This window comes from Sylvia atricapilla, chromosome 6 (genome assembly GCF_009819655.1).
Source record: "Sylvia atricapilla isolate bSylAtr1 chromosome 6, bSylAtr1.pri, whole genome shotgun sequence".
In the NCBI taxonomy this organism is placed as follows: Eukaryota; Metazoa; Chordata; class Aves; order Passeriformes; family Sylviidae; genus Sylvia; species Sylvia atricapilla.
The window spans coordinates 524,678-544,063 of NC_089145.1; the positions used below are offsets into that span (position 1 = coordinate 524,678).

General features: G+C 70.2%; 4 protein-coding genes across 6 annotated transcripts; 2 read left to right on the forward strand and 2 right to left on the reverse strand.

The window, feature by feature from the left end:
• Positions 1-1,838: 1,838 nt before the first annotated feature.
• Positions 1,839-8,222, forward strand: CARNS1 (carnosine synthase 1). Its single transcript, XM_066320377.1, has 10 exons — positions 1,839-2,108; positions 2,848-2,866; positions 3,305-3,536; positions 3,877-3,966; positions 4,245-4,732; positions 4,972-5,152; positions 5,707-5,792; positions 6,148-6,379; positions 6,455-6,726; positions 6,815-8,222. The coding sequence occupies exons 2-10, from the start codon at positions 2,864-2,866 to the stop codon at positions 8,039-8,041; spliced, it is 2,811 nt and encodes a 936-aa protein (XP_066176474.1). The 5' UTR covers positions 1,839-2,108; positions 2,848-2,863; the 3' UTR covers positions 8,042-8,222.
• A 1,695-nt stretch (positions 8,223-9,917) lies between these two features.
• RPS6KB2 (ribosomal protein S6 kinase B2) lies at positions 9,918-18,079 on the forward strand. 2 transcript variants are annotated; one of them, XM_066320379.1, is made up of 16 exons: positions 9,918-10,065; positions 10,735-10,769; positions 10,884-11,004; positions 11,094-11,162; positions 11,228-11,375; positions 11,637-11,694; positions 11,773-11,873; positions 11,948-12,038; positions 12,124-12,214; positions 12,338-12,445; positions 12,533-12,595; positions 12,664-12,741; positions 12,820-12,924; positions 12,998-13,110; positions 13,490-13,654; positions 18,028-18,079. In XM_066320379.1, exons 1-16 carry the CDS (start codon positions 9,994-9,996, stop codon positions 18,062-18,064), a joined length of 1,455 nt encoding a protein of 484 aa, XP_066176476.1. In that variant the 5' UTR covers positions 9,918-9,993; the 3' UTR covers positions 18,065-18,079. The 2 variants fall into 2 exon arrangements, with proteins under 2 accessions (XP_066176476.1, XP_066176477.1); XM_066320380.1 differs by having other exon boundaries at positions 9,954-10,065; positions 12,817-12,924.
• Positions 14,132-15,663, reverse strand: PTPRCAP (protein tyrosine phosphatase receptor type C associated protein). 2 transcript variants are annotated; one of them, XR_010743736.1, is made up of 3 exons: positions 15,517-15,663; positions 14,298-14,955; positions 14,132-14,266 (listed from the first exon to the last, which is right to left on the reverse strand). XR_010743736.1 is itself a non-coding variant. In XM_066320381.1 (2 exons), exons 1-2 carry the CDS (start codon positions 15,517-15,519, stop codon positions 14,377-14,379), a joined length of 582 nt encoding a protein of 193 aa, XP_066176478.1. In that variant the 5' UTR covers positions 15,520-15,663; the 3' UTR covers positions 14,132-14,376. The 2 variants fall into 2 exon arrangements, 1 of the variants encoding a protein (XP_066176478.1); XM_066320381.1 differs by having other exon boundaries at positions 14,132-14,955.
• CORO1B (coronin 1B) lies at positions 15,781-18,835 on the reverse strand. The gene is made up of 10 exons (XM_066320378.1): positions 18,635-18,835; positions 18,430-18,552; positions 18,224-18,353; positions 17,973-18,154; positions 17,641-17,760; positions 17,462-17,566; positions 17,248-17,393; positions 17,109-17,166; positions 16,512-16,805; positions 15,781-16,375 (listed from the first exon to the last, which is right to left on the reverse strand). The coding sequence occupies exons 1-10, from the start codon at positions 18,833-18,835 to the stop codon at positions 16,253-16,255; spliced, it is 1,482 nt and encodes a 493-aa protein (XP_066176475.1). The 3' UTR covers positions 15,781-16,252.
• Positions 18,836-19,386: the final 551 nt, after the last annotated feature.

A 19,386-nucleotide genomic window follows, 5' to 3' on the forward strand; every position in this document is an offset into this window, starting at 1 on the left:
AAAAGGGACACACCCCGGGCAGAGGGACGTGCCTGGACAAGGGAACGTCCCGGGAAGGGGACACACCCCGGGAAAGGGGATGCCGCGGGAAGCGGAAAATCCCGGACAGGAGGAGACCGCGGGCAGAGTGCCCTCCCTGGAAACGAGAAGGTCCAGAGCAGAGGGACTTGCCTGGAACGGAGTTCTTCCCGGGACCAGAGGGATGTCCCGGGAAAGGGGACATCCTGGGACGGGGAAGATCCCGGGCAAGAGAACAACCCGGGCGGGGGGACACGCCGGACAAGGGGCAGAGCTCGGACAAGGGGACACGGGGGACAAGGGGGACGTGGATTCGTATCCCGGGCCTTGGGGGCACAGGGATAGAGAAGGAGAGGGAGGGGAACAGCCTCGGGATAGATGGGAGCTCCCGGGATTGCGAGGAGACTTGGAGGGCACCGGGGGTCCGTATCACGGTCCTGGGGGCACAGGGACAGCCTGGGGACACGGGAGGACACGAGGGGACAGGATGCTTGGCAGAGCTCAGGGATATCCCCAGGGATATCCTGGGGACACCGTCGGGAGACGCACCGGGCGGTTGCCGGGAGATTGTTGCCACCCTGAGGTCCCCCGGGACACCCCGAAGGCGGAGCTCCCACTGGGGACACGGGGGAGGGTGACATATTTGTGTGCCACCGCTCGTGGAGGGCGGCAGCGCCAGGGATGTGTCACGCCTGTCCCCTGTGCACGCTGGCTGTGCCATGCCTTCCCGTGCCTGCCGTTCCCTGTGTCCCATTCCATGTCGTGCGGGGAGGTCGGGAATAGCTCCCGGGGCCTGCCCTGACATTTCTGCTCCGCGGTGTCAGTTTTACACCCGGCCCCGGGTGACCCCGCGCTGGCCCCGGTCACTTGTCCCCTACCCCCGTCCCCTGTCCCCGTCTCCTAGCGGTGGCACCCCGGGCCCGCCACCCTCGCCCCCGCTGCCTCCTTCGTCCTGCCACCCCCTTCGGTGTCCCGGTCCCCCCGGTGCCCCCGGTCCCGCCCCGCCCCGCCCCGCCTGAACAGGACACGGCGCCGCCACCGCCGGGACCGGAGCGGGCAGAGCCGCTGCCGGGTGCGACAACACCAGGAGCGACCGACACCGCCACCGGCACCGACAGACACCGGCACCGGCACCGCCGGTGGGTGCTGGCAGCAGCGGGGGCGATGTTTTGGGGGGTGCTGGTCCCGGGGGGCCGGGAGCAGCGGGATGGGGGTCGGGGAGCGTGTGTACATCTGTGACAGGGCGCAGGTGACAGTGCAGGCGACAGGTGGGCGATGATGTTCATGACACGGCGTGGGTGACAGGGCGCAGGTGACAGTGCCGTGGCACGGTGTAGGTTTTGTGCAGGTGACAGCGCGGGTGACAGGGTACAGGTGACAGGTAGGTGGTGTGCATGACAAGTTGTGGGTGACAGATGCAGGTGACAGTGATGGTGCAGTGTCACAGTGTGGGTGACGATGTGTGTGACAGGGTGTGGGTGACAGGCGCAGGCGACGGTGTGCGATGGGTTGTGAGTGACAGGGTGCACGTGACAGCTCAGGTGACAGTAAGGGTGACAGGCTGGGCAGCGGGTGGTGCGGATGACAGGGAGCGGGTGACAGCGCCTGCAGGACCCTGCGGCGCGGCAGCCGCGCTGGTGGCCCCGTGCCTGCCGGTGGCGGTGACGGTGACAGTGACAGTGACGCCGCGGGCAGCTGGAACTAAGCCGGGGGACGTGCGGGCTGGCAGCTCCGCCACGCTGGGGACAGGGGGACAGGGCGGGGGGGAGGACGAGGGGCGTGCCCAGCGTGGGGACGCGGGACAGGGGGACAGGAGAGCCCCGTCAGGCTGAGCCACCCCCCGGGTCCCGCTGAGGCAGCTCGCTAGCGACGGGGACAGGGACACGAACAGGGGTGCCAGCGCCTGGCGCGAGGTGGCAGAGGGGACAATGGGGCTCTGTGTCGCCTAATCCGGGGCACGGGGCCGGGGGTTGGCACCCCGGGGTGGCGCGGGGGGGGTTTTAAAGGCCAGACCGGCCGGTGTCCCCTGTGCCAGGCGTCCCCGAGCCCTCGTCCCCTGCGCGCTCACAGTCCACGGCTCCCACCCCAAGGTACGGGGCGACACAGCTGTCCCAGCTTGGGGACAGCAACACCACCTCCCAGCAGGGGATGGAGGGGGACAGGGTGGTCCCGAGGCTGGAGGGGGGGCGCGGACCTTGAGGGGCCCCCCGACTGGGTTTCGGGGGGTCCTTGTGCCATGGCACCGAGGGTTGTGTCCCCTAACGCTGTCACCCGGTGCCGGGCTTAGGGACATCCTGGCTGCCGGCGGGCACCGCTCATCTCCGTGCCTCAGTTTCCCTCAGTTTCCACCTGCTGGGAGCGAGGGCACCCGGGAGGGTGGGGACACTCCGGTCACTGGCTCTGCACACCCCGGGCACCTTGACACCCCCGGGATGGGGAGGTGTCCCCGGCCGTGCTGAGCTTGCACGGGATTACACTAAGCCGGAGGTGCCGCGGCCACCGGGGCTGGCACCGAGGGGACAACCTGAGGCCACCGTGACTGGCACCGAGGGGTCAATCCAGGGCCACCAGACCTGTCAACGAGGGGACGAGCTGGGGCCACAGGGACTGGCACCGAGGGGTCAGTCTGTGGACACTGGGACTAGCGCTGAGGGGACAACACGATGACACTGGAGCTGGCACTGAGGTGCCCAGGAAGCGTGCCAGGCTCCGGTGGGTGCTGTAGGAGGGGAGCTGGGACTGGGGCTCCCAGAAGCGGCTGGGGGTGGCCGGGGAGGGGCGGCAGGTCCCCGGGGAGCCGCGCTGACTCCGCCTGTCCTTCTCTTGCAGCCCCTCTGTCACCAGGATGGTGAGTGGCCCCCGGGTGGGGGGTCCGGGCGGAGGTGGGTGCCCCATCCCGGGATCCCGGCGGTGCCGGGCACTGGCGCGGGGCAGCGGGCGGCGTGGCGTGCTGTGCCCACCCGCCGCGTGACCCCGCGGGGACAAGGGGACGCTTTGTCCGGGAGCCGGCGGCCCCGGCGGCTGGCACTGCCCCGCTGTCCCCGAGGCGGTGGCGCCGTGCCCGGCGCCCGCAGCCCCCCAGCACCCCGACGCCCCCACCCCACGGGCGGGCAGCGGCGCCCGGTGCCTCTCGGTCCTGTGCCAGCTCCCCCCGTGTCTGCCCCACGTCCCCCGTGCCCAGCCGGGGGCTGTCCACACGCCAGCCCCGTGCCAGCCCCGCGACAGCCCCATACCACCCCGTTACCCCCGTGCCAGCCCCGTGTGAGCCGTGCCCCTGCTCCCGCAGCTCTCGACGTCCCAGCCGAGCCCGGAGCGGGTGCCCAGCCCGGAGGAGCAGGAGTGGGCAGGGCCCGAGGCGCTGTGCCCGGGCTGGCTGGAGGATGAGGCCCCCGACGGCGAAGTGCCCGGCCACAGCGGGGACCCCGAGTGTGCCACCCACGCCTACGAGCGGCTGCAGAGCGCCCTGTGCCAGGAGGGGCTGCCCCCCACGCTGGACTGCTCGGCGGAGCCCCGCACGGGTTGGGGACACGGGGCGGGGCACGGTGCCAGGCTGGAACCCGGGGGTGGCAGGGACCGGGATAGGGACGGGGGAATGGTGCCAGGCTTGGGACGCGGGGGTGGCAGGGACAGCGTTATGGGCGCGGTGCCAGGCTTGGGACGCGGGGGTGGCAGGGAGAGCGATGCGGGCGCGGTGCCAGGCTGGGATAGGGGGGTGGCAGGGATAAAGGCGGCCATGGGGATACGGCCTCAGGCTCGGGACGCGGGGAGTCTGGGGGCTCCCAACCACCCCGAGGTGCCAGGGGCAGGGTGGCGCCAGGGTCCTCGTCCCGGGGCTGTTAACCCTTCCCTTCCTGGCAGGATTTGGGCCGCTGGACGTGACCGTTTGCATCCTGGGCTCCCCCACCCCCTTCCTGCCTGTCCTGCTGGAGGGCGGCACCCGCTGCCCAGGTGGGTGCGGTCCCCTCGTCCCCACCCCGCGTGAGACACCCCCGAGCCGACAGCAGCGGTCCCACAGCCGCCTGTGCTGCCTGACCAAGATTATGAGGGAAACTGAGGCAGGGCAGAAGGGCGGCAGCAGCCCCCCGTGCCCCGTTAATCCCAATACACACCAGTTCGGCAGCAGATGCCCGCCCTTCCCCCTTCCCCTCGCAGCACCACCCCCACGGGGGGCGGTTTGGGGCAGGGGGTGAGGGGCACCCACCGCCCACCCCCCCGCCCACCCGCAGGTGCCATGGTGCTGTGCCTGTCCCCCACCTGGGCCAGCCGGGTGCCATCGGAGACGTCCCCGGGCGCCTGGTCCCTGCTGCTCTCCCGGGGCGTCTCCTTCAAGGTGGGGGGCCACAGCGCCCTGGAGACATTCGTGCCGCCCCGCCGCGCCAACTACGTGACGGGCACCTTCGCGCCGGGGGACCCCGAGGGCGGCTGGGTGGGCGAGCTGGCCCGTGACCTCGACTGCCCCACGGGGGGCTCGGTCCCGCTCGCCCACCGGCTCCAGGACACGCTGGTGGCCCGCTGGGTGCTGGCGGCTCGCGCCAACCTGCCCGTGCCCCCCACCCTGGCCTTTGTCCTGGGGGCCAGGGGGGACCTGCCCGCCGAGCCCACGGCCCCCGGGGTGAGGCTGGTGCGGCTGCAGGACCCCCAGGGCCAGCAGAGCCTGGTGCAGGAGGAGGTGGCCGCCTTCCTGCGGGGCGCCGCCATGGAGCCCTACGGCCAGGTGGGCACGGGAGCGGCGGGCGGTGTTGGTGGCACCGGGGGGCACGGACAGGCACGGGAGCGCGCGCAGCCGGTGGGGTGGCTCTTAGGGCGGCGACCGGGTGGCACCGGCGGGCGTGGGATGACAGGGGTGCGCGCAGGTGGCAGGGTGGCGCGGGGTGACGCGGGGCCGGGCGCAGGCGGCGGGCTGGCTGTTGGGGTGGCACCGGGCGGCGCGGGGTGACACGGAGGTGCACGCAGGTGGTGGTGCGGCCGGCGGGGTGGCGGTGGTGGGGGACAGGCACCCGCAGCACCCACGAGAAGGAGGAGGGGGCGGCGGTGGCGCAGGCGGTGGGTGCCCGGCTCCGGGGGCTGACGGAGGAGGACAGCGTCCTGCTGGAGGCCATGGTGCCCACCGCCCGCCTGCCCGTGCCCCCCCCACGTAAGGCCCCCGCCCTCGGGCGCCCACCACCCTGGGATGGGGGGGAAAGAGTCCCCTGGGCTCCCACGGGTCCCTGCAGCTGTGCCGGCCACACGTCTGTCCCCTGGGGCGGGTGGGTGGGGGCCATCGGGGTGCCCGAATTACGGGGGTCCTGGGAGAGGGCACGAAGGTCACCCTGGATGCCCACAGTCCCACGGGTTAGGGCTGGGGGACAGTTTGCCACCTTGGACCCCCACAGACCCATGGGGAGAGGTGGGGAAGGTCACCCTGGACCCCCGGGTTCCCCTGTGGCGGGGGGGAAAGTCACCCTGGACCCCCACGGTCCCCTGGGGAGGGGCAGGGTGTTGGGGTGACCCCCTTGGACTCCCGACAGTCCCGCGGGGCTGAGGATGACAGCGGCCATGCTGTACCCCTCTCTCTGCCTGGGGCTGGGCTTGGCCGGGGCCACCGCGGTGCCACGGGGAGTCCCAAAAACCCCCGGAGGAGCGGGAGGTGGGGCAGGGCCGCCCCGTCCCCGCGTGGCGGCCGTGCCTGCCCTGTCCCTTGCCCCTCAGGCAGCCCAGCCCCGCGGCTGCCCGTGGCCCTGCGCATCTGCACCCTCGTCTGCAGGTCCTGGGGGGACCGGCCCCAGCTCTGCCAGGTACAGCATCGCCCCACACCCTGGTGGCTCTCTGTGTGTCCCCAGCCTGTGATGCCCGTCCACGTCCCCACGTCCTGGTGGCCCTGTATGTCCCCAAGCTATGGTGGCAGCCTGTGTGCCCAGGCTGCGGTAATCTGTGCGCCGTGCCCTGCGTGCCTCTCCATGTCCCCACGCCCTGGTGGCCCCGGGTGTCCCTAAGTTTGGCGGCCATCCGCATCCATGCCTTGGCTCGATGCGTCACCCCGCGTCCCTATGCCCTGGTGGCAGCCGCATCCCCGCGCTGCGGATGGGCAGCCAACGTCCCCGTGGCCCGGCGGCAGCCGGCGTCCCCCCACGCACGCGGGTGTCCCCACAGGTGGCCTGCACCGTGGGACGTGCGGAGAGCCCGGTGCGTCACGGCGCGGCGCTGCCCCAGGGCCTGGACTCCAGCCTGCGGCAGTGCGGGGTGGCGGCCCCCGGCCAGCGGCAGGAGCTGGCCACGCGGCTGCGGGAGGCCACCGAGGCGGCCATGGGCGCCCTCCTGGCCGCCGAAGCGGAGCTGAGCCCGCAGCGGCGCGGCGGCGCCCGCGCCCACACCGACATCGTGGGTGAGCACGGCGCGGGTGACACCGCCGGGGCCCGCCGCGGTGCCGAGCGCCGTGTCACCGCGTCGCCATCCCCAGGAGTGGATTTCCTGCTGGCGTGCGTGGATGACGCGCTGGAGCTGGTGGCCCTGGCCACCAACAGCCAGCGGTGCCTGGAGACCTGCGTGCTGGCCGAGGCCATGGGGCGCGGCGTGGGGGAGCCCCGCGGGGACCTGCCGCGGCTGCTGGCCGAGGCCATGCTGCACCGGGCGCAGCGTCACCTGGTGGAGGGCAAGGACATCCTGCTCATCGGGGCCGGCGGCGTCAGCAAGAGCTTCGTGTGGGAAGCGGCCCGCGACTACGGGCTGAGGGTGAGGAGCTCGGGGGCGGCGGGGCTCCGGCACAGCCGCGGTGCCGGCGCCGGCCGTCCCCCCCGGTGACGCCTCCCCGGGGCCGCAGATCCACCTGGTGGAGTCGGACCCGGAGCACTTCGCGGCGGGGCTGGTGCAGACCTTCCTGCCCTACGACAGCCGGGAGCACCGGCGGGACGAGGAGCACGCGGAGCGGGTGCTGGAGCTGCTGCGCTCCCGGGGGCTGCGGCCCCACGCCTGCCTCTCCTACTGGGACGACTGCGTGGTGCTGGCGGCGCTGGTGTGCCGGGGGCTGGGGCTCCGGGGCCCCGCGCCCGCCGCCGTGCGGGTGGCCAAGCAGAAGAGCCGCACGCACCGGCACCTGCAGCGCTGCCGCCGCGGCCGCCCGCCGCCCGCCGCCTTCGCCGTGCCCTGCCGCCGCCTGCGGAGCCACGGCGACGTGGAGCGGGCGGCGGCCGCCGTGCCCTTCCCCGCCGTGGCCAAGCTGGAGTTCGGCGCGGGCGGCGTGGGCGTGCGGCTGGTGGAGAACGCCGGGCAGTGCCACGCTCACGCCGCCCGCCTCTGGAGGGACCTGCGCGACGACGCCGACCACCCGGGCATCGGGCTGGGCTGGGGCAACGCCATGCTGCTCATGGAGTACGTGCCGGGCACCGAGCACGACGTGGACCTGGTGGTCTTCGAGGGGCGGCTGCTGGGCGCCTGGGTGTCGGACAACGGCCCCACGCGCGTCCCCGCCTTCCTGGAGACGGCGGCCTGCCTGCCCTCCTGCCTGCCCGCCGACCGGCAGGCGCAGCTGGTGCGGGCGGCGCTGGAATGCTGCCGGGCGTGCGGGCTGCGCCACGGCGTCTTCAACGTGGAGCTGAAGCTGGGGCCGGCGGGGCCGCGCCTGCTGGAGATCAACCCCCGCATGGGGGGCTTCTACCTGCGCGACTGGATCCGCGAGGTCTACGGCCCCGACCTGCTGCTGGCCGCCGTGCTGGTGGCGCTGGGCGTGCCGCCCGTGCTGCCCGCTCGGCCCGCGGCCCGCACGCACCTGGCCGGGGTGATGTGCCTGGCGTCGGAGCACGGCGACACCCTGGCGGGCGGCGGCGGCGTGGAGGCTCTGCGGGAGCTGCACGGCCGCGGGCTCGTCCGCCTCAACCGGCTCTTCGAGGAGCCCGAGGGGGCCGGGGAGTACGAGGAGCCGCTGCTGAGCGTGGCGTGCGCCGGGGCCACGCTGGCCGAGGCCTGCGAGCGCCTGCTGGGGCTCTGCCAGGGGCTGGGCATCGACTCCCCGCGGTATCCCGTGGAGCATTTCTTGTCCCACTTCAAATAGCGCCGGGCAGGCAGCGGGGAGAGCGGGGGAACGCGTGGCCCGGCACAGCCCGGCACCTCCTCCCGCCGCCCCGCCGCCCCTCCCCGCCGTCCCGTCCCGCTGTCCCCCCGTCCCGTGGCCTGGCACACCGTGTCCTGGCACCCCCGTGCCGTCCTGGATCCCGGCCACCTGCCGCCGCCTGGCATTCCCCTTCATCCTGGCATCCCGGCCCTTGGCATCCCCTCACTCCCCTGGCAGCCCGTCCCCTGGCATCCTGACACCCCTGCCACTGGGATCCTCCTGTTAACCTGACACTCCATCCCCTGGCACCCCTTGATTCTCCTGGTGCCCCATCCTCTGGCATCCTGAAACCGTGTCTCCTGGCACCACCCACTACCCTGACACTCCAGATCCCTGGTGTCCCCCATGTCCTGGCACCATATTTCCTGGCATCCCCTTTCATCCTGGCATTAATCCTTCAATCACCCTGACACCCCTCACCCAGCCCAGGCACCCCATTCCCTGGCATCCCGCCATTACCCCAGCACCCCATTCCCTGCTTCCCAACATTCCCCTCTTTCTCCCCTGTGCCCCCTGCCCTGTCCCTACAGTCTCCACCCCCAGTGCCCCCTGTCCCTGAGGACGGATGTCCCGGTGCCATCCCCAGGGTGGGGACAGCCCCCCGAGGCATCCAGGCCACCCCATGAGAGCAGCAGGTGAAGGTGTGCCGGCACCTGCTGGCATGGGGAGACCCTACAATAACAAACCATTATGGGGAGACCCCAGCATGAGAAAGAATTAATGGGACATCCCATAATAACAAAGAAACGTGGGGAGACCCCGCAGTAACAGACTGAGGTGAGGAGACCCCACAATGACACCCTTGAATGGGAGACCCCACAATAACAACCTGGCGTGGGGAGACCCTGCAATAACAGATCTGCACAGGGAGACCCTACAATAACAATGGGGTACCCGGGGATTCCCTGGAGCAGCTGAGAAAATCCTCTGGGAAGAGACTTGTGTGGTGAATCCACGTGATACAGGGCTGTCACTGGGGAGGCCCTGCAGTAACACCAGTGACTCTACACTAACGCCCAGCCCCTGTAATGTCCAAGATCCTACAACAACACCGGGCACCCTACAATAACACAGAGCCCCTGTAGTGCCCCTGACCCTAGAACAACACCAGTGACCCTACAATAACACTCGGATCCTACAGCCCTCACGGCCCTACAATAACAGAGATCCTACAATAACACAGAGCCCCTGTAGTGCCTGAAAGCCCGCAATAACACACAGCCACTTTAGTGCCTGAAACCCTCCAATAAACCCCAGTCCCCGTAGTGCCCCTGACCCTACAATAACACCAAAGACCCTACAATAACACCAGAGACCCTCCAATAACACACAGCCCCTGTAGCGCCCCTGGCCTTGCAATAACACCAGAGACCCTACAATAACACACAGCCCCACGATAACAGCAGTGACCCCACAGTCACCCCAGTGACCCCGCACTAACCCCGGTGCCACGCAGCCCCACTCGTGCCCTCCAACGCCGCGGAAACCCCGAGCGGGATCTCAGCGTGGGGTCGGTGGGATGTCCCCACTCTCCCTGCCCCTCCTCTGACGTCACGGCGCCGCCGCTGACGTCACGGCGGCGCAGCGGGGGCGGGGCGGGCCCGGGGACCCCAGTAAAGGCTGTGAGCGGCCGCGCTGCCTCTGTCGTGTTCCCTGCGCCACCCCCGGGGTCCCCCCGTCCCCGCGTCCCCCGCGTAGGGGACATCCCGGTGACGCGCGCGGGGAGGGGCGTGGCCACGGGGGGGGGGGCGTGGCGATGGGCGTGGCCGCGGCGGCGGGTTCCCCGGGGTCCCGATAAGGCGGTGTCACAAGGGGGCGTGGCGGGGGCGTGGCCGCCCCCTGGGGGCGTGGCCATCGGGGCGGGTCCCCGGGGGTCCCGGCGCGGCGCCGTCATGGCGGGGGTGTTCGACATCGACCTGGAGACCGAGGAGGGCAGCGACGGGGACGAGCCCGAGCTGGGCGCCGTGAGCCGGCAGCGGGGCGCGGCGGGGGCACCGGGGCCGGCAGCGGCGGCCGGGGCGGGGGGCGCCGCGGGGACGGGAGGAGCGGGAGCGGGACGGGCGGTGGAGGCGGCCAGCGGCACCGGGGCGCGGCGGGCACGGCGGCACCGGCGGTGTCGGGGGCGCCCGGCGTCCGCTCGGTGCCGGGAGCGGCGGGCGGGGGCTTCTGGGGACAGCGACGGCGGCGGCGACAGGGGCCCGGCGGTGGCGGGACAGGGGGCGTAGCCGAGCCGTCCGCGGGGACGGGGCGCCGGGACGCCGGGGGCAGGCGCGGATCCCGGGCGGGCGGCGGGTGGCTCCCGCCGGGCAGGGCCCGGCCTCGGCCCCAAAACATCCGGCTGGGCCGGCTCGGCGCTGCCTCGCCCCGCGCTGCCGCGTCCTGCCCGTGCCGTGCCCGTGTCCTGCCGGCCGTGCCCGCCCTCCTCGCCGTGTGTCCCCTGCCTGCCGTGGGTCCTCTCTCTGCCGGCTCTCCCTTTCCTGCCCCGTGTCCCCTCCTCGCCGGGTGTCCCCTGCCTGCCGTGGGTCCTCTCTCTGCCGTGTCTCCCTTTCCTGCCCCGTGTCCCCTCCTCGCCGTGCGTCCCTCGGCCGCTGCTCCCTCCCTGCCCACCTCTAACCGCGAGTTCCCTCCCGCAGGAGATGGAGCTAGAGCCCCGAGGGAACGGCCTGGAGTAAGTGGGGTCAGCCTGTGGGGGAGTGTGCAGGCAGGGGACAGGCAGGGCACAGGCAGGGGACAGGCAGGGGACAGGCAGGGGGCTGTCCCCGCTCACCCCCTCTCCCGCCAGGCCGGTGGGACACTATGAAGAGATCGAGATTTCCGAGAGCAGCGTCAACAATGGCCCCGAGCACATCGGCCCCCACTGCTTCGAGCTGCTCCGCGTCCTGGGCAAGGGCGGCTACGGCAAGGTGGGGACACGGCGGGGCCGGGAGGCTCTGGGGGGGGACTCGCTGCTCCCTGCCAGCGTCCCCCAATCCTCCCTCGCCTGTCCCTGCAGGTGTTCCAGGTGCGCAAGGTGCAGGGCACCAACACGGGGAAGATCTTCGCCATGAAGGTCCTGAAGAAGGTAGGGCCTCCCCGGCGCCCCCGGCCCCTCTGGGGACCCCCCCCCGCTCACCGCCTCCCCCCCAGGCCAAGATCGCCTGCAACGCCAAGGACACGGCGCACACCCGGGCCGAGAGGAACATCCTGGAGGCTGTCAAGCACCCCTTCATCGTTGACCTCATCTATGCCTTCCAGACGGGCGGCAAGCTCTACCTCATCCTGGAGTGCCTCAGCGGTGCGGGACGGCTCGGGGCTCCCGGGGATTGCTCCAGGGGGTCCCAGGGATGGCTACAAGTTGTCCCAGGGATGGCTCAAGGGGTTCCAGGATGGCTCAGGGGTGGTTAAAGTGTGACCTGGGGTGGCTGCAGTGTCTGGGGATGGCTCAGGGGGCTCTGGGGTGATTTAAGGGTGTCCAGGGATGGCTCAGATGTTCCCAGGGTGATGAAAGAGTGTCCAGGGATGGGCTCAGGAGGGTCTCTCTCGGCTCTCTGTGCAGGTGGAGAGCTCTTCATGCAGCTGGAGCGGGAAGGGATCTTCCTGGAAGACACTGCCTGGTAGGGATGTGGTGCTGGTGGCTGTGGGTGGGGTGGGCGCCCCGATATCGCTCACCGCCTCCCCCGATCCCGCTGCAGTTTCTACCTGAGCGAGATCACGCTCGCGCTGGGTCACCTGCATTCCCATGGGATCATCTACCGGGATCTTAAGCCAGAGAATATCATGCTCAACAGCCAAGGTGGGTTTGGGGGGAAAACTGGGGAGCCTGGGGGGCTTCTCTGGGGGCAGTGCTGACCCCCCCACGTCCCTCAGGTCACATCAAGCTGACGGACTTCGGGCTGTGCAAGGAGTCCATCCACGACGGAGCCGTCACCCACACCTTCTGCGGCACCATCGAGTACATGTGAGGTGGACGCAGCACTGGGGGGAATCTGGGGGGGGTCTGTCCTGGCTCCACATCCGCTCAGGGCCCCCCCTGCTCCCCCCAGGGCCCCCGAGATCCTGGTGAGGAGCGGACACAACCGGGCGGTGGACTGGTGGAGCCTGGGCGCCCTGATGTACGACATGCTCACCGGCTCGGCAAGTCCCGCTGCTGCTCCTTCCTCCCTGGGAATTGAGGGGGGCATCCCGGGGAGCCTGGGGGGTTGACCCCGAGCCTTCCTGGCCCGTCGGGCTCTTCATGGCCCCCCGTGCCTCCCGCAGCCGCCGTTCACTGCCGAGAACCGCAAGAAGACCATTGACAAGATCCTCAAGGGGAAGCTCGTGCTGCCGCCCTACCTGACGCCCGATGCTCGTGACCTCCTCAAGAAGGTGTCCCCCGCCAAAATTTACCTTCCCCCACCCTTATTGATGTAGGTCCTCCCCCCATTCCCATCTCTATCCCGATTTCTCTTCCAGTTCCTCAAGCGGAACCCCAGCCAGCGGGTTGGGGGGGGCCCTGGTGACGCGGCTGATGTGCAGGTACAGGGGTGGGCAGGGGGTACCAGGGGACACCCCCGGCTCCCGCCTGACACCCCCAAATCCCGCAGAAACAGCCCTTCTTCCGCCACATCAACTGGGAGGACCTGCTGGCGCGCAGGCTGGACCCCCCCTTCAAACCCTGCCTGGTATGGAGGGGCTGAGGGGGGACGATGGGAGTGTTTTGGGGGGCCCCGTGGGAGCACCCGCCGTGTTCCCCGCAGCAGTCGGAGGAGGACGTGAGCCAGTTCGACACCCGCTTCACCCGCCAGACCCCCGTGGACAGCCCCGACGATGCTGCCATCAGCGAGAGCGCCAACCAGGCCTTCCTGGTAGGGGGGGCACAGCCGTGGGGGGGACCCCTGGCACCCCCAGGCTCCTCTGCTGACGCCCCCAAACCCGCAGGGCTTCACCTACGTGGCCCCCTCTGTGCTGGAGAGCATCAAGGAGGGGTTCTCCTTCCAGCCGAAGGTGCGCTCTCCCCGCCGCCTCAACAGCAGCCCCCGCACCCCCGTCAGGTACCGGGGTGCTGTGGGGTGGGGGGCTTTGGGGTGGGGGAGATTTGGGATGGGGGTTTCAGGGTGGGCACCAAGGTGGGGACAGGGAACGGTGCTGGGGGTGCAATGAGAGGGTGCATGGAGACTGGGGACCCTCAACCTGCCCCATCCTGGGAGCACAGAGAGACTGCGAGGGCAGGGGGGTGCAGGGTTGGAGTGCTGTGGGGTGAGGAAATCAGGGCGGGCCCCAAGGGGGAGAAGAAGGAGTAGGGGAGGTTCGTGGAGTGTGTGGGGAGTCGGTGCCTCCAGGGGTGGGGAAGGAGCTGTGCGGGCACTGGCTGCACCCCCTTCCTCGCTCTCTGGGGGTGCCCCACTCACGCCCTCGTGTGTCTCCCCCCAGCCCTGTGAAGTTCTCCCCCTTCGAGGCATTCAAGCCGGTGACCCCAGGCGACCCCATGGAGTTGGGGCCCCCTCAGCCCCCCCCTCCTGAGGGCACGGCCCCCCTGCCCATCAAACCCTCAGGGGGGGCCAAGAAGCAGAAGGGGGGCCGCGGGCGGGTGCCCAGGTAGGGGTGGGGAGGGTGGGGGGTTTTGGGGGGGGCCTGGTGCTCCCCATGGGGTGGGGGGGACTCCACGGTGCTGCTTGTGCTCTGGGGGGCTCATCCCCCTCCGGCAAAGCCCACTGCCCGCTGGGTTTGGGGGCACGGGGAGAACCCCCGGGGGTGTGGCACTCCAAGGATGTGCCCCCCGTGGGCGTGGCCTCTGGAGGGCGTGGCCTTTGGGGTGTGGCCCCCTGGGGGCGTGGCTTTTGGGGTGTGGCCCCTTGGGGCGTGGCCCTGCTGCTGAATGTGTGCCAATTAAAGGACTTGCTGAGGCTGTGGTGGTCCCTGTGCAGGGGCTGGGAGGGTGGGGAATTGCCCCATCAGGGGAGGGGCCAAGCTCCACCTCCTGTGCAATGCCCCGCCCCTTTTACCAGGCCACTCCCACTTTGCCACACCCTTTTCCATTGGCTCCACCCACTTCTCTTCAGGCCACGCCCCTGATCTAGGCAGAGCTGATCTTTTATTGGTCAGTGCTCGGGCCCATGGGGCCAGTCGGGAGCCTGGGCTGGGAACAGGGCTGGGGACAGAGAAGGGGTCCCTGTGCTGGCAGGGTGGTGACACTGCAGGGTGGTGACACTGCAGGGTGGTGACACTGCAGGGAGGTGACACTGCAAGGTGGTGACACTGCAGGAAGGTGACACTACAGGGGGATGACATCGAAGGGTGGTGAGGTCAGGGTGACGATGTCACAAGGCAGTGACGTGTGGCCGCACGTCCCCCCAGGCCGCCGTCCCTGAGAAGGCGTGCAGGTCACTGAGCAGGGCCTCGGCGCTGCCGGCCTTTGCCTCCCCGTCACTCGGGGGGCTCTCCCTGCCCCCTGGCGCTGCCTCGGCCGCTTCTTCATCCTCCTCCTTCTCCTCCTCCTCATCCTCCTCCTGCTCGTCCTCCTCCTGCTCATCCTCCTCCTCCTCCTCATCCTGCTCTGGCCGCCGCTCCAGGCTCCAGGGCATCAGCTCTTCCTCCTCGTCCCGCGCTGCCACCTCCCCGTCGCCGTCCCCGAGGGCCACGGCAGGGTCCTCCGGTGAGCGCAGCCGGTGCCATCGTCCCCGCAGCAGCTCCAGCGCCCGGTGGCCCAAGGGCCGGGGGTGGTAGCGGCCGGCTGAGAGGCGGCACAGGTGGCGCCAGGCCAGCGCCAGCCCCAGCGCCAGGCACAGCAGGAGCCCCAGCAGAGCCGCCACCGTCCGGTCATTCCGGGCCACCGCGGGGTCCCCGGCCGCCACCGGCCCCGCCAGCGCCAGCAGCGCCGGGAGCCACCGCGGGCCAGCCTGCGAGTGAGGGCAGCGGGGTCAGCACCGCGCACCTGACACGTGGATTCCCGGAGCTGGAATGCAGGGAAGGGCCGGGGCGAAGGACGGCGGGGGCAGGGGGCAAGGTACAGGAGCGGAGGACAAGAGCCGGGGAGGGGGAGGTGGCCCCCGGGGACAGAAGCTGTGCGTGGCGGGTGCAGCAGCACCTGCAGGTGCAGGGGGAGAGGAACCGCGTTCTGCCACCTCACATTGCTGCACAGCCCCCCCAGAATCCCTCACCCTCGCACACAGCCCCATAGCATCCCCTGCCAAAGCCCCAGGGCCCCCCCAGACGCGGCACTCACGGTCTTCAATGTGGCCGCACGGCCCCCACCCCAATACCTGACCCCCTGCCCAGCCCACAGCGCTCCCCGAAACCCCCTCTGCTTCCCCCAACCCCACTGTGCTCCCCTTATTCCCCAACCTTCTCCCCGAACAGTCCACACTCCTCTTACCTCACCCCGATTCCCTGATCCCGACTCCCCCAGCCTGCCCCCCAGCCCCTCCACCTCCCCTCCTGTCCGGTTTTGGGGCGCTCACCATCAGCGGGTGCAGGCAGAGCGGGTCCCGATGCCGCGGGCGCGCTCCGAGATGGGGGAGCCAGCCCCGACTTCCTGCCCCGGCGCAGCGGATGTGCCGGAGCGGGGGGAGGCCGGCTGCTGCACCCCCTTCACCTCTGCAACCCAAAATGCCACCGCGTGCCCCCCCACTTCCTGCCGAGGCGCTGGGCTCCCACCCGTGACTGCTGCGCCTTCCTGCCCCCGTTCTGCCACCCTCCCCCAGGTGGCCCCTGCAGCCATCAGCTTTTCTTATAAATCCTTTATTTGGAGTGAAAATATAGTTTTTGACCCTGCACTGGAATGGAGAGGACGGGGGGGGACGCAAGGAGGAGGAGGAGGGGAGGCAAAGCCCCCAAAATATAGGGGGGACAATATCTCACAGCTGAGGAAGGCAGGTCATGCCCTGCCCCACAGAAAAGGTGGAGACCCCACACAGGGATTGGGGGGGGGGGGGTGCAGGGGGTAATCTTTGATCCCAGGAGCAACCTCCAGCCCGAGGAATGGGGGCAGGGGTGGAGAATGGTCCGTGATTTGGGGGGGCAGCACCCAGTAAGGCAATGGGGGGAAGCGGGGAGCTGCCAGGGGGGCGGCCAGCCCCCCAATGGGAGAAGGGCCCGGAGCGGGGCAAGGGGGCGCACCCCAGGGGGGCGAGATGGTTCGGGGGGGTCCCTGGGGCGCAGGCGTGGTCCCTGGGGCGGTGGTCCCTGAGGGGGTCCCTACACGTGGCCGTTCTCGAGGCGGCTGAGCTGCTCCTCCAGGCGGGAGATGCGCTGGCCCTGCTCCGCCACCAGCGCCCGCAGCGCCGCCACCTCCTGCAGCACCTCGTCCAGGCGGCCCCCCTGAGGGACAGCGCCGTCAGCCACGCCCACAGCGGGACACACCCATCACCTGTAGCCACACCCACCCGCCACACCCACCCACGGCCCCACCCACAGCGACCACACCCCGCTGTCCCTCTCCCCCTTGTCCCCTTACCGTGGCATTGCTGGAGCCGAGCACCGGGGGGGCACTGAAGCGAGCGGACGCCGGGGCAGCGGGCGGCGTGGGGGGCGGCGTGGTGGCCCCGGTGGCGGCGGTGGCAGTGGCGCGGCTGTCGTGCAGCAGCGACCGCCGGCTCACCTTGAGGTCCCGCTGCTTGCTGGGGACGTAGGCCTGGCGCAGGGACACCAGCACGGGCCCCGCCGTGCGCCCTGCCACCCACTCCTCAGCCTCCATGGCCGCCTCGGGGCCTGCCGTGTCCGGGTACAGGTCGTCCTGGAACAGGTCCGACTGCCCCCGACAGCGTCAGGGGGGCGGCGTCCTCAGGGGGACCCCCAGAGAGACTCCTTGGGGACACCAGCCTCACTGGGGACTCCCCCATTGCTCCCATGTCCTGCACGAGGACCTCACACACAGGACCCCGCACCCAGCCTGATTAGGGACCCCTTGCCCAGTGACAACACCCTGCCCAGGAAGCCCACACAGCCCCGTGTCCTGCCCAGCGACCTTTCTCAGTGCTCCTGGGGACCCCCAGCAGCCCCCCTGAGCCACCCCACATTCCCCGATCCCCACCCTGCTCCCACCCCCACCGACCTTTCTTGGCACGGTCATGATGATGGGCTCGCACTTGCGCTCGTGCAGCTTGTAGAACCTGCCAGGGGAGCAGAGGGGTCGCAGAAGGTTTTTGGTTGGGGTGGTCCTGGGGGTCCCTCACCTCGTCCTCCGTGCCCACCTGGCGATCTCACACTTGTTGACGTCCAGCCCGCGCTTGGGCATCCAGCCCATTCCCCGCTGGGGCTCCTTGCTGGTGAAGGTGTTCAGGAAGTGGATGTAGGGCGGCTCCTCCGTGATCTCGAAGTACCGGATGCTCGAGTCCCCCTGGGAACACACCGTTAGGGGGGTCCCCGGCTCCGGGGGGGCCACCAGCGGGGTGGGGGGCTCTGTACCTTGCCGCAGACGTAGACCACATTGGTGTCGGGGTCATAGAAGGGCAGCAGAGCCCCGTTGCTGGAGTCCAGCTCCTGCAGCCCCATGGGCTCCTCCAGGTTCTCCTGGGGTGGGATGAGATGTCAGGCCCGCAGGGCTCCCCAAAATGGCCCCGGAGGACGCCCGGGGTGCCACTCACCGTGTCCCACAGCGCCAGCTGCCGCTCGCTCATGCGGCTGAAGCCGGTGGTGAAGATCTTGCCGTCGGCCAGGAAGATGGCGCGCATGGGACGGGCCCCCTCGTGTGCCCGCTCCTTCTCCTGGGGGGCACGGCTGTCACCAGCGCTCACAGCACCCCAAGGACAGGCACCGAGGGACAGGGGACAGCGGGGAGAACCAGGGGAACAAGGACACCCACGGGACACCGGGTTGCACCACGGGACAAGGGCAGGGAACAGGGGATTCGCCCCAAGAACCGGTGCAGGGCAATGCCCTGGTGACACAGGCCCCCCGGGGGAGTGGGGACACTCACGGCCACCACGGTGCCGCGGCGGGGGTCGATGACACGGATGCTCTTGTCCTTGCAGGCGGTGCAGAAGCGGGAGCCATCGCGGCTCCAGCTGACGCTGTAGATGAGGTCGGGGTGCAGCCCGTCCAGCCGGTACAGCTCCTCCGCCGTGCCCACGTTCCAGATCAGCACCACGTTGTCACAGCCTGGGGGACACGGCAGGGGTCACCTCGGCCACAGGGGCCCCTCCCCGTGCCCGCTGTGTCCCCCCGTACCCGCGCTGAGCAGGACGTTGCGGGCGGTGGGGTGCCAGGTGACAATGCCGACACGCTTCGAGTGGCCCTCCAGGACCACCACCGGCTCCGTCAGCGGCTGGCTCAGCCCGTTCTCCGGGATCTGCCACACCTGAGGGGACGGAGGGGACAGTGAGCGAAGCCGGGTGACCGCTGCCATCCCCCCAGGGTCCTGGGCCACCCCTCACCATGACGGTGCAATCCTCGGAGCCGCTGGCGATGACGTAGTCGTTGTGGGGACACCAGTCAATGTCGAGGACGGGGCCCGTGTGGCCGCACACCGTGGGGTACGACTTGTCAATGCGCCCGGTCTGGGGACAAAGCGACAGCAGGGAAGCGGTGTCACCCACCAGCACAAACCCCCCTTCCCCCACGACACCACCCTGCTGTCACCTTGTGCAGGGGGAGGACAAGGAAGGCGCCGCCGCCGCTGGCCTCCACGATGATGGCGACGAAGGAGGGGTTGACGGCGCAGAAGGTGCTGTCCCAGGTGACACGGGACACGCGGATGTCATCGTAGCACTGGTCCGTCTTCACCGGCTGCCCAAACACGTGCCGGAATTTGCTCTGCCGCACCACCTTCCGGAAGGACATGGCTGGGGAGCGCCCCGGCCCGTGGTCAGGCGTGCTGGGATACCCCAAAATGGGAGGCGGCCCCACCAGGGAGGTGGCCTGGCAACGGGGTGTCCCCTGAATTGAGTTTGTCACCGCCTTCCACCCCTGTAAAGGGTGGCTCAGCCACTCTCCGGAGGCAGGAATTGGGAATTGGGGCACACACACCCGCCCCTGCTGGTTCCCTGAAGGGAACTCAGGAAGCACCCAAGCACTCTGAGCGAGACAGGAGTGTCCCATTCAGGATGGGGACAGGGACAAGGGTGTCCTGGAAACACGCGTGGGGATGGAAAGGAGGGCAGGGACACCTCCAGCAGATCAAGGGACAGGGGTGGCCCTGCTGGCTACGGGGTCAGGGATGGGGTCAGGGACAGGCAAAGGGACGGGGACAAGGACAGGGATGGGGGGGCACGAATGGGGACGGTAGTGGCCTCATTCTGCACGGGAATAGCGACGAGGACCGGGAAGAGGATGGGGACAGGAACCAGGATGGGGACGGGGGAGGGGTCAAGGATGGGGCCGGTGGTGGCCGC

Bases quoted from the DNA above. Each gene is read 5' to 3' on its own strand.
- CARNS1 (XM_066320377.1), top strand. The intron at 3,967-4,244 runs GTGGGTGCGGTC...GCCCACCCGCAG, and splicing joins GGGCGGCACCCGCTGCCCAG to GTGCCATGGTGCTGTGCCTG. The intron at 5,793-6,147 runs GTACAGCATCGC...GTGTCCCCACAG, and splicing joins ACCGGCCCCAGCTCTGCCAG to GTGGCCTGCACCGTGGGACG.
- RPS6KB2 (XM_066320380.1), top strand. From the start codon at position 9,994: ATGGCGGGGGTGTTCGACATCGACCTGGAGACCGAGGAGGGCAGCGAC. The intron at 12,039-12,123 runs GTGAGGTGGACG...TGCTCCCCCCAG, and splicing joins TGCGGCACCATCGAGTACAT to GGCCCCCGAGATCCTGGTGA. The intron at 13,655-18,027 runs GTAGGGGTGGGG...TTGTCCTTGCAG, and splicing joins GGCCGCGGGCGGGTGCCCAG to GCGGTGCAGAAGCGGGAGCC.
- CORO1B (XM_066320378.1), bottom strand. From the start codon at position 18,835: ATGTCCTTCCGGAAGGTGGTGCGGCAGAGCAAATTCCGGCACGTGTTT. The intron at 16,806-17,108 runs GTCGGTGGGGGT...TGTCGGGGGCAG, and splicing joins TCATGACCGTGCCAAGAAAG to TCGGACCTGTTCCAGGACGA. The intron at 16,376-16,511 runs GTAAGGGGACAA...GCTGTCCCTCAG, and splicing joins TCGGCTCCAGCAATGCCACG to GGGGGCCGCCTGGACGAGGT.